This window comes from Adiantum capillus-veneris, chromosome 26 (assembly GCF_014529385.1).
Source record: "Adiantum capillus-veneris isolate H3 chromosome 26, ASM1452938v2, whole genome shotgun sequence".
Classification (NCBI taxonomy): domain Eukaryota; kingdom Viridiplantae; phylum Streptophyta; class Polypodiopsida; order Polypodiales; family Pteridaceae; genus Adiantum; species Adiantum capillus-veneris.
The window spans coordinates 40,894,293-40,907,007 of NC_140956.1; the positions used below are offsets into that span (position 1 = coordinate 40,894,293).

At 41.7% G+C, this 12,715-nt stretch overlaps 1 protein-coding gene across 1 annotated transcript; it reads right to left on the reverse strand.

Annotated features, from left to right (window-relative positions):
* Positions 1–145: 145 nt before the first annotated feature.
* Positions 146–11,927, reverse strand: LOC147423314 (endo-1,4-beta-xylanase 5-like). The gene is made up of 8 exons (XM_086501120.1): positions 11,744–11,927; positions 11,620–11,660; positions 11,243–11,534; positions 3,755–3,942; positions 3,538–3,642; positions 3,160–3,309; positions 1,420–2,073; positions 146–888 (listed from the first exon to the last, which is right to left on the reverse strand). The coding sequence occupies exons 1-8, from the start codon at positions 11,793–11,795 to the stop codon at positions 499–501; spliced, it is 1,872 nt and encodes a 623-aa protein (XP_086357246.1). The 5' UTR covers positions 11,796–11,927; the 3' UTR covers positions 146–498.
* Positions 11,928–12,715: the final 788 nt, after the last annotated feature.

Genomic DNA, 12,715 nt, shown 5'->3' on the forward strand with positions numbered 1-12,715 from the left:
TTAGCTTCAAAAAAGGAATTGTGATTATTTGGGGTTTTTTTTTATTTTTTTGGTGGTGGTGGTGGGGTGTGTGTGTGTGTGTATGTGTGTTCTTCAATTTTAAAAATGTGCCTATCAAAAGAAAGCTTGGTATTGCAATTAGAAATTATAAAGCTCAAGGTATGTTAGCTTCTGTCATTCATAATTGTGGTAGAAAGAAATTTGTTTGTCCTTCTGGTTGTCATTTTAAGTTTTTTGTTTTCTGCCTTGCACTCTCTGAGTAAAGGGTTGTAAGGAGGTACAAAGTAGCTCTTTGGACATACATAGTCTTGAAAGCTAGTGGACGCACCACTCTGCAAACACACACATCATTTGCAAGGGTAAGTAGTGTTTATGTCTACATAGATATAGCGTTTGTGTATGTGTTTGTCGATTGTTGGAGTGGTTTGAGGTACGCAGTTGCTCTTTCATAGTCTTGTATGCTAGTTGTTATATCTCTTTGTAGACAATTGGCCATGTCTATGCAAATGCGCTTGATCTTGAAGGTTCTTGTGTTTGAAGAATGGATGATGTTGTAGGAATTTCAACAACAAAGTGTTGAATTCCTTTGCCGGGATTCACTAAAAGAGAAGCGTAGTAAGTGTTGTTCTGCCAATTGATAGAAACATTATGAACTCCTATGGGACCTCTCCATTTGGAAGCCCCACCTCTATGTGACAAGATCTCCACTTGTTGCCATTCTCGAAGAAGGGCATCAACAACATCACCAGTGGCAAGGTTAGCCATATTATTATCTGTTAAGCACATGCGGTAGCAACCGTTCGGTTCCCATGCAGTCCACATTACAATTCCTTCCACTGCAGGGTGTGAGAATGCCTCTCGAAGGATGTCCTCTAGGTAAATGGCAGCCTACAAAAGTAAAAGAACAAGAGGACAAAAATGAGAATTGAAAGATATTTTTTAAGGTTTGGGTGTGTAACTTGACTAGTGTGCGGCCGGACCGGCCAACCGGTCCGGAACCACTAGTTAATATGGCCTTGAGAAAATGAGAAACTTCACTAAAGTCCCCTTTCACAAGAAGTTTTGGACAAATTCTCACAATATTTCCCACATTCTGAGTTACCACAACATCATGAGCTTCTGTGAGGGATGCGCTGCATACCTAGCTAGGTACGATCGGGGGCAGGGGACCGCTGGCCCGGTGGGAGGGGTGGTGGTCCTCTGCCCCCAATCGTCCCTAGCTAGGTATGCGGTGCCTCTCGAGCAGAAGCTCATGATGTTATGCATTGTATGAAAAACACTGAGAAAGACTCTGTTTTCCTACATGAGAAAATTTCTAGATCTTCTTGTGAATTTCAGTCTCTTGCAAATAAGCTCCATGGCCATTTCCTTCTTTTATTTTCCAAAGAAGCAAATTTTGTACATTCGTTCATGCATTACCTTGGTGATGTTGTTGTTGAGGGCTTGCACGTTGACGTCGAGCTCTGTGAGCCAGATGGGGAGGCCCAGGGAGGCGAGCTTGTCGAGGGTGCTGCGAATGAAAGGGAGGTTGGGGGTGGTGAAGTGGGATTCCAAGCCGATGGCAAGGTTGAAGACGCCAGCAGCGGCGAGCTGGCTAAGCTTGCCAAGGAAGACGTCGGGGGAGGCGGCGAGGTCATGGCAGTCTTCAATGGTGTTGTACTCGTTGAGGAAGAGCTGAGCGGAGGGGTCGAGCGCTTGGACGGCCAGGAAGAGCGAGGTGGAGAAAGAGGGGTCGGAGAGGGCGTCTTCATAGAACGAGAAGTGCAGCAGCTCGTTGTTAACGTCCCAGTCGATGACGCGCCCTGCGTAGCGCCCCACCACCGAGTTCACTCGCGCCATCACGGCGGCCTGCAGATCTGCCGGCCGCCCCACCATCGCCTTCACCCACTGCTGCTGAAACCTGGCATCATCCCACACCACATTGTGGCCCCTCACGCTCAGGTTGTTGGCCTCGCAGAACGCCATCATTGCGTCTGTCACGTTGTAGTCCACTTGGCCTTGCTTCTTCTCTGTTGCATACCATTTCATCTCGTTTCCAAACACCGCCGTGTTGAACCTCTCCAAAAACCACTTCTGCACATCCGACAAACCTTAGCAGATACCACACAGAAGTTTTGCACAAATTCTCACAATAATTCCCACATTGCGACTTACTTCAACATCATGAGCTTCTGTGAGGGAGGCACTGTATACCTAGCTAGGTACGATTGGGGACAGGGGACCGCCGGCCCGGTGGAGGGGACCGCCGCCGGGCCGGCAGTCCCCTGTCCCCAATCGTACCTAGCTAGGTATGCGGCGCCTCTTGAGCAGAAGCTCATGATGTTATGCATTGTATGAAACACTGAAATCCTACATGAGAAAATTTCCAAATCTTCTTGTGCTCTCTCGACGGCGGCGGCAGCTACAACCAAGGTTGGGCACCTTTGTCCTTCAAATTTCAAAGATTTTACATATTTTGGACTAATTCTTGTAGGGCACCTCACGTTTTTGCCAGCAAAATACTCAAAAACATAAAATTAAATGCCCATCAAACATCAACCCTGGCTACAACTGATGCATACCACAACTAAGCAAAAAAAGCTTATATGTTTCATGTCCAAGGTTCCACCGTAGTATTGCATGTGTGCTAAAAACTTAATGATTTGCACTATTAATTGTTGTTAAATCATGGGTTAACTCAATGCTTTGTGGAGTGCCAAATGGATAATATATATCATCTGCCCGAAATCGATTTAGGCCAACCAAGTAAACATATGCTTGAAACACAGTTTTTACACATCCAAAGTGCATCCACAAGCACATGACACATCATAAAGGGAGACTTGTTTTGTTTGCTTCCTACAAGCATGCACTTCATCGAACATCTTCAAATGCCAAACTTATGTTGCATAAGTCTTGCCTATAATCTATGGAATAGCAATACAAATAGCATTTTCTTCTCGAGTCTTGAGTTGAAGATTGATCGGATAGATCTTTGAGGTTTCTTGGTATTATAATTCGACCTAAATTGTTAAGCATTCTCTTTTGTTCTCATTGAAATATGTTGGTCAAATGCCATCAAAGTACTGGCAAAATATAAGGATTCACAAAATGATAATATTTTTGATGCAGGGTTTAATTATACTTTGAACAAAGATCATTATTATTTATATCTTGTACCTGGTAGGGATGGTTATCAAGAATGTTTTGGACTATGGCTGACCCAAACGGGAAGTTAAGCTTTGCATTCACCACTTGAATGTCAGCATCATGGATTCTCCTCCCCGTATCTGAGTCAACAACTCGCAAGCTCACAACCCTTTGTCGTCGCTATCCCATCAAAGAAAACAAAATGAGGAATGCTATGACTTTTGAAGGTATTAGTGGTGGCATTAGTGTACTGTAAGCCCACACCACAATGAGGAAGTGAAATGAGCATGTTTAATACATTTTTTTTTCTATGATTCAAACTTGATTAATGATGATGACATTTTATAAAAGAGAAATTTGAGAAGAATAAATATATCTTGCTTGAGGAAAACAACAAAATACACTTACCAACTCTTTTTGTGCAGCTTGATGGGACTTCCACTCAACATTAGAGAAGGGTTGCACTGATGCTCGATCTAACCATAGCTCTGTACCAGTTGTGAAATTTGTGGTCTGTATGTATGTATGTTGCAAATATTAGAATCATGATGAATAAACTGTGGTGAATTTTTCATCACTTAATACGATATCATCTTGGTTAATAATAGCAAAGCTATCAAGGCACCTCAAAGTAGAGACGAGCCGATGTACTACTTGTGCCAAGAGCATCAAGAGAAAACCCTCCTTTAAGAAAAGACCAACATCCACTTTGTGCAATGACGGTCCCTCCGCACAAATATCGCTTGCCACCATCCACTGCTAGTGTTGCTTTTATGAAGACATTTTGAGCTGGTCCACTCACTTGTAACCAAGCTGTATACTCTCCACAAAGAATGGATATGATTACTGGCTAATATTATAATTTATCGATTGAAGATCTCATATCTTTCTAGTATGCATCTACCATGTTATTTGCTCATATAAGTTACTTATTGTAAGCGTCTTTTTTCAAGGATACAAGGAGCAAGATATTACAATTATCAATCTTCTGTTATTTATATTTGTTGTAGGTCTAGAACACATGTGGACAGTTTATATCTCATTAAAATTTCTTAATCCTTTGTACCATACACCTATGTGGTTAGAGGAAGCTTTCTAGGGTACTTTTTGTGTTCACACTTTTATGAACTTTCTTAGATGTAAACACTCTTTTCTGTTTGGAAAATTAAATTATGACTTCTTGCAAGATTCCAAATATCCAATGGCTTCACTAAATTTCAAAAGGGACTAGAGAGGAAACCCTTGCATGTTCTATTCCTCTTCTTTTAACATATACCTTGGAAGATAAAAATTCAAGGTTTCTCTTGAAGAAGAGCTAATCAAAGCTCATGAGATCAAAGACTAGAATAAAAAAATTTGAGTGGGTCACTGCAACATCTTTAAAACTCTACAAATATGTGAGAGGAGGAAGGAGGTGCACGTGGCTAGATGATGGTGGGACGCTAGAAGAGAGAGAAAGAAAGAAATATATATATGTATGTATGTGTATGTGTGTGTGATCTCTCTCTCTCTCTCTCTCTCTCTCTCTCTCTCTCACACACACACACACACACACACACACAGTTTCATTCTTAGTCTCTTCCTTCAAGTTTCGTTCTTGGGTAGCCTTATTGAAAAATGTGGTACCTTTTTGGCCTACACAAAGGAAAAAGATCATAAGGTAGAGGAGCCAATACATGGAAGCTTAACTTGCACAAAATGAATCTTCAACATCCATAGATGGTTTTGAGCTGTAGGGGTGGCGAAAGATGCGCATTGGGTAGGGTTTTAAGATGATATAGGTGGTTGTGGGGTTAGTACTGCACATAGTGTTTACAGGAGACTGACATAATCTTTGATGCAAAAGGAGGTCGCCAACTTACTTTTGAGACAAGGTCATGCCAGTAATGAGACATGCTAAGTCCAACTTCAGACCATGGAACCCACGAATGGGAAGAGCCCCAATTAGCTCACGCATGCCAGCAACCCAAGCGCCCATGTGCCATTATTGGGGGTGATTAATCTTTTTATTGGCCCTCGTCTCACTATTGGCCCTTCTACCCTAGTGTTACTTTGCCTTTTTGTCCTAGCTAAAACTCTATTAAATAAATCTAAAGCAAAAAAATTGCTATTGGTGGGTAAATTGGATTGTAAGTGAAAAGAGAGCAAAGAGATAGGGAAAACTTTGAACAAAAGCTTTTAAGGATAAGTGAGAGAAGGAAGAGTACCAAGCTTTTAAAAAGAAATAATAGGAGAAGCATCAAGCTTTTAAACAAACTTGTTAGAGGTTAAAAACAAATATTACCGGTATTTTCGAAAGGAGTGCCTTATTCGGTCTATCTTGCATGCATTATTTGATTTCCTACGAAGATTCACTGGAGTCCTTAGCTTTTATCGATTGGAGCCGATGCACATGCTCCTTGCTCCACCTCGCCCTACCCTGTGGTCTTGCAATCGGAGACATGATTCCTGCAACAATGCAGAAACTCCATGCCTTGATCCTCCCCATCGCCTCATATTGCTTCCTCACAGCGGCGCACGTCAACTCTCTCTCTCTCTCTCTCTCTCTCTCTCTCTCTCTTCCATGTGCCATAATGGCCTTCTCTCTCCTCCTTCGAGCTCTCAGAGCAGAGTACAAGAACACGATATGGAGCTTGCTTTTGAGAAGCACACAATATGCAAGGCTATTTTCGCTGATGCCCGCATACACGCAATGCATGCTCCTACCACCTACTCACGCACCTCTACTAGGAGAGCCAATGATGGCGCCGCCACTCACAGACCACACTCCCCACAAAGTGGCCCCATATGCTTTTGTCAGGCAGGGCTTGCACGATCAAACGACCTCCCCCCCCTCTCCCTCTCTCTCTCTCCCTCTCTCTTTCTACCCACGTCGACGCCTGGCATCTCCACTCCTCTGTCTCTCTTTGCGTCTTTGCTCCACATGTCGGCTCGTCTTGTTTTCGCCTTGGATGTCTAGGAGCATCTTCGCAGATTCTAGCTAATGTCACCTGCTTGCAAAATTAGAACCACATACTTGATAATAACAAGAGTTCTTCAATAAGAGTTCTTCAATAAGACTGTTTTTGGGCACTTTCTATTTATATTCTCGAGCTCTTAGAGTTTCAAAGCCTCTAGTACTAGTTTCTCTATATTGTACACAATTGAGAAATTAAAAAGCCAAGCATTGTGATTTGGTCCCTTCTTTTCTATAACATGGGAAGTGCTTCTCATCTCTATTTGGCATGAGGGCTCCTTTAAAGGGAATCTATGGTTCCAAATAGGCATTCCGTGATCATGGGATAATATTGACTAAGGTAAATCAAGGGCAAGATGGATGAACCATGCCACCCTTAATCTTCCTTAGTTCATCAATTGATTCGATGGTTGCTAATGTCCCATGATTTGTAACTCCTAATTCAAACCATAGATTTTCCCTCAACTATCTCCTACCATTAGATGTAAGGCTGCGCTTTGAAAGGGTTCCTCTCCCTCTCTCTCTCCCCCCCCCCCCCCCCCCCCCCCCCCCCCAAATAACATTAATAATCATTTCTTTCTTTAGTCTTCTCCTTCTTCTTCTTCTTCTTCTTCTCTCTCTCTCTCTCATGCATATTTGCTTCTATAACATGAAAATTTCTTTATCTCTTTCTTCTTCTTCTTCTTCTTCTCTCTCTCTCTCTCTCTCAATTCTCTAGAGAACTCTTCTCTAGAGAGAGTGCTCATTCTCCTCTTCAAAGAGTTCTACTAGTCTCTAGAGAGAGAGAGCTCTAGACTAATCTCTCATTCTCTCCTCTCCCAAGAGAGTTCTCTAGAGACAGAAAACTCTAGACTACTCTCTTCTCTCCGGATAGAGTTCTATAGTTGTTCTTGAGAGAGAGAGAGAGAGAGAGAGAGAGAGAGAGAGAGAGAGAATGCTCTCTCTAGACTACTCTCTCCTCTCTAGAGTAGTAACTTCTCTCTTCTCCCTCTAGACTACTCTCTTTACTCTCTAGAGAAGAAGAGACAACTATATCCGGAGAGAAGAGAGAGTAGTCTAGTGTTTTCTCTCTTTCTCTAGAGAAAAGTTCCTTAGAGATCTCTCTCTGGAGAGGAGAGAGAGAGAAAGTAGTCTAGAGTCTCTCTTTCTCTACTCTCTTTCCTCTCCAGAGAGGATTCTCTCTATTCTCTCTCCTCTCTAGAGAGATCTCTCTTTCTCTAGAGAAGAGCTAAAGAACTCTATCTGGAAAGAAGAGAGAGTAGTCTAGAGTTCTCTCTCTCTAGAATAGAGTTCTCTAGAGAACTCTGTGGAGAGAAGAGAGAGTAATCTAGAGTTCTCTCTCTCTCTCTCTCTCTCTCTCTCTCTCTCTCTAGAGAAGAGTTCTCTAGAGAACTCTCTCTGGAGAGAAGAGTGCTAGTCTAGAGGACTCTCTCTCTCTCTCTCTCCAAAGAGAATTCTCTAGAGACCTCTCTCTAGAGAGAGAGAGAGAGAGGGTTCATATGTTGTTACCTAGAGACATAAATTTTGATAGAAGGTTAAATACCTTTAACTTCCATTTGAAACACACTTATATCCTTACAATTTAGAGTGAGGTGATAGATGTTAATCTGTTGACATGGTTGAGTGCAACAGTGTAACACAAAGGTAATATACTTGGATGGGAATGGTTCTTACATACACGTTGCTTGAATTTAGTGTTTATACAAATAGTGTAATTAGGAACACATTGGTAACACACCTATGAAATGAGTTGATTTGGTAATATTGATGCACCATTGATAATGAGAGTAGAAGCTAATACCTGAATGCACCAAACTTTTGTGTATTTCACAATCAAACACGTTTGCAACAAGGAAAAAATTCCTCTATACAAATTGTGGTTGCCCACAAGTAAATATTTATACAAGAATGCAAGTTCTTTTGCATTGAGGTTCATATCTATACTATCTATACTATTGTAAAAGGGGGAGGGATTCCAGTGCCCTCTCCCGGACATGTGCCGACTCCTCTTCACTCTGACCACCTCAACAATGTGGCTTGTAGCCCGGGGCGCTGAGAGAGAGAGAGAGAGAGAGAGAGAGAGAGAGAGACGTGGCCGAAGGCTGTCGACAATACTAGTATGTTTAACAATGCACAATTATGCAATGTAAGGTGAAGTTTAATTTTACCAAATTAGGTCACCACGCTTTAAGAAAATTAACCTAATATGTCAAAGTGAAGGGCAATAGTGTACAAAATGAAAAGCCCTGTGACATTGGACAGACAAAAGTCATTATACTCTATATATGAAGAGGTATGACGTGCATGCATGTGTGTAGCATTTTTACATTTTATTTCTCCTTTCTTTAGCTTTCCCTTGGTGTTTTCTTCTCCTTAGTTTTTCTTTGCATTATAGGTACATTGAAATCTTTCTGTTTGAAGCTATTCCGCTATATAGCTCATGTAGTAATATGTTTTTGCGTGTGTGTGTGTGTGTGTGTGTGTGTGTGTGTGTGAGAGAGAGAGAGAGAGAGAGAGAGAGCATTTACCTTAGCACATTCATGTAAACAAGACTCGGTGATAGAACTTAGGTATATTACCAATTTGAGTGTGTAAAGACATCTAAACAAGTAGCATAGTCCACTTGTCCTCTTTTGGCCCGATTCTCTCTCTCTCTCTCTCTCTCTCACACACACACACACACACACACATCATGATCTTCATACATCAACATAAAGAATTTTTGCATGTTGCCAACCACTTTTATGCTATTGATAGTATTGTTCTCTAAGTATGCATCTGCGTGTGCGCGCGCACACCCACAACTACCTAAATGTCTTGGGATACTAACCTTAGCCACAAAATGAGACCTAGACAAGGGGGTTCCAAATGTCAAAGGCTTTCTTTGAATTATAAGGTGCTAAACTACCCAACGTTTCAAGGCACTAATCCTCCACCAGAAATGAAATGTGTGCTGATAGTAATGCTCAAGAAGTCACCAAGTATTATGAATATATCATTAGGCCTCCCCAATCTCAAAAAACTAAAAACCCTTTCAAGACATCTTGAGTGCATAAGTGAAAGGTGAGTTTAGGATTTGAAAAGACCGTGGAGGTGGAAAGTAGAAAGACTTTTTGTGTGCGTATAATAAATAGAGATGGTCAAATGCACCTTTGTGTTTTTCTTCTTAATTTTCTTTCCTCTAGCGTTTTCAAGCCACCAGAGCCATTAGAAAAGCCAATTTAAATATGCATCAACATACATGCACACGTATGCATATATACATACATATGTTTACAACCTAATATACATGCATGCATACACGCATGTATGTGTAGTAGTGAGTACGTTAAGTAACAACCAATAAGTTAAGTACTAATACACGTATTTATCATACGGTATGGGAAGAATGATAAATACACGTACAAATATCTGTACACATATTTATCGTAAGGTATAGGAAGAATGATAAATTTGAGTTCAAAATGCAACCTTGCACTGCATCCAAAGTTGCTCCCTCTGCTTCATTCATTTGCCACCACTTCACCATCTTGACCTCTTCTTTAATCAATTAATTTTGAATCAATTGAAATTCTCAAAGAAATCTGGAATCATCAGAACTCCTCATGTCTTGATTGTTTCTAACCTTCCTGGAATCAATTGTATGTTCTCTGCTTAAGTGGACACTCTCAACTCATTAGTTTCATGTCGGGTTAATGAAAAAGATGTCACGAAAAATTGCTACTCAAAAGGAGACCGGGTAGGTGTTGGGCCTCTAGCTATGGGAGGAGTTAAGCTTAGCTTTTGTAAGAGTGTAAGATACTATTTAGATTTGATTTTAATTGACTGTAGATCATCACACAAAAATAGAATTAAGAGCCAAAAATTTCTTATTCCAAAAACCGGTAACTTAATAAGCCAAACATAACCAATCAACCGTATGCTCGAAATCATGTTGACCCACACCTTGACAAGTTCAACCCAATCAAAACCCAGGAATAATCTGCTTGTGTAACTGCAATAAGGCTCCAAAAGCTCTAATTGATCATGATTTTCCCTCTATACAACTCCCGCATCAAATCTATGATGATGATGAAGAGCATTGAGGCCCCCATAAGGCATATGGTTTTTAGCCCTCCCACATGGTACTTCCATAATGCTCCAACTTCCAAAATAACCAAAAGACCCACAAAACTCATTGAAATTAACCATTTTTGGGCTCGACCAGCCCCCAATGCCCATCATCTCAGCCTCGAACTTGCAAATGCCAATGGTATCATCCAAGTTGACTCGCTCATCATTTTCCAAATATGTAGCAACGAACACACCAATTTTTCTTACGAATTAAAGTTTCCCACTACCGACTCACATAAATAAATTGTTCCATTGCGAGCCCAGTCAACTCTCGTTCAAGCATGATATTTGACATGCATTCCGATCAAGGTTGCTTTTTGCCGGGCATTTTATCCGTTTTGAGGTATTTTGCCCGTTTTATATGGGTGAAAATGAGAGCTACCCTTCAAAAAATACACTCAATTGCCAAAAATTTCATAAAATTTCGAAAATATGAAGGGCAAGGGTGCCCATCAAAAATCAACCCTGATTCCGATTCAAATTCCGTCTACCTTTGACCACAAATACCATAGCACATCCCGAGCATAAATCTTTTCCTCGGTCTTCTATCTGTGCCCACAATATAAGGGTTCTTCAATACTTCGTGGATGTGGTCACACGTGCATCAGTTTTATCAATAAGATATTACTGAAGCAACTATGCCAAAAATCGGCATAGTTACAAAAAGCTTTGCATAATTGCATGTAAGACAAATAACTGATGCATGTGTGACCATGCATGAGGAACAGTTTCATCAAAAAGTAACTAATAACTATGCATCGTGCGACCGTTGCCTTGGTGTTGAGGCCTCCCTATCCACATGCACGCACATCGCCAGTGCACGACTTCACCATTGGCAACATACATAAACAAGGTCTAAAATAGGTTGTTGCCTAGGTAGGTGTATAAAGACCATGGCTATCTAGATAGCCAGTGACATCTCAAAATGTTTCAAAGAGAACCAAAAACCCACTTAAAAGAAGAGTGCCTTTGGAACTGAAGAAACTTGTCTTAATAGCAGGCCAAAAATGAGTGAAGGCAAGGTCTTGAGAGAAGTATACTGACCAGAGAGGCTGTACTTGAGAGTGGAGGTGAGGTTGGGAAGGAGCTGGGAAGGTCCATTGTAGGCGGCCGTCCTGTTCGCAGCCACCACAAACCAGTTTGTACCTTCTTCTGCCTCTTCTTCTTCTTCTTCTTGGAAGAGCTTCTCACTGAGATTTTGTGGAGAGGACGAAGACGAGTTTCTAAGTTGCAGCACGCAGTTGCCATTGGCAGACCATCCCCGCAAGCCGTCATTGAAATCGGGATTTATCAAAATGCCCCCCTCGTATAGCAAGCGCTTGGGCTTAGTATAGCACTGCATAATGCAGGCAGCATGTGAGACATGTTCTTGAATTTGAACATCCATGTACAAGCGGAGGCTTACATACATGAAATTTTACCTTGCTGTATGCGGTTGAATCATAGGCTTCCCAGCATTGAGCTGCAAAAGACGGCCATAACCATAAGTAAGCTTGTCTGATGCAGAAGATGAAGGTAGACTAGCAAGCGGAGAGAGGCGCTCACCTTGCAACACAGTAATAAGAATGGAAACCAGTATTAGCAATGGCAGAGACATGTGTGTGTGTGTGTGTGTGTGTGTGTGTGTGTGTGTGTGTGTGAGAGAGAGAGAGAGAGAGAGAGAGAGAGAGTTCTGCTACTGTGTAAGGTCGGGACTTGGACGAGAAACCACATGAGGTCTTATAAACAGTACCCGACTCGTATAAGATTTTGTGTGTGAAGGTAATGGTGTTCTGATGAATTTCGCCTTCAATGTTATCATCAACACTTCGCACGCAAGGCAAGTTCACTGCAGCAAAGTATGATTGTGGTGGTGATTCTAATGAATTGTTTCTTCTCAACAAAGAAATGGGCTCTCATGGATGATGATGGAGGGATGGAGATATACATATTTATTTGTTTAATGACTAGTCTTGAACTCAAGCCATGCTAGAAGAAGAAAATTTTTAACACTGTAGGCACATTCCCGACAGTTCTCAAAGATTTATTGTCTTGCAATCAAGCCATATCACTCAAGAAGACAATGTGATGACCAATCTACCATAGCTAGGTTACAAAAAGTTACTCATGTTACTTAAGCAAGTCATGGGGATCAAAAGCGTCTGCCTGGGGATTCTGGGTGCATAGTCCTGATCGTTCTTCTTGTGCACTTTTCTGGTGTATGAGGAGAGCGGCCAGGCGTGCCCTACCCGACTCCTAAAACAAAATTGTGTGTGTGTGTGTGTGTGTGTGTGTGTGTGTGTGTGTGTGAGAGAGAGAGAGAGAGAGAGAGAGAGAACCAAGTTCAACTCATAGGCTGGGTGGGTTCACAGTGGGGAGGTGGAAGAAACACTCCAAAAGGTGATTTTCCGAGTGGAAGAGTTGCAAAATGCACACTTTCGCCACCCATTGTTCTCATAGAGGTGGAACAAAAAGTGACTCTATTTTCTTCCGCCGTCTATTGTGAACATTGGGCGGTGGTGGAACAACTAGTGAAAG

Coding starts and splice junctions, on each gene's coding strand:
- LOC147423314 (XM_086501120.1), bottom strand. CDS start 11,795: ATGTCTCTGCCATTGCTAATACTGGTTTCCATTCTTATTACTGTGTTG. Junction 11,535..11,619: donor ATTCAACCGCATACAGCAAG/GTAAAATTTCAT, acceptor TGCATTATGCAG/TGCTATACTAAGCCCAAGCG. Junction 3,310..3,537: donor AAGCTGCACAAAAAGAGTTG/GTAAGTGTATTT, acceptor TTGATGGGATAG/CGACGACAAAGGGTTGTGAG.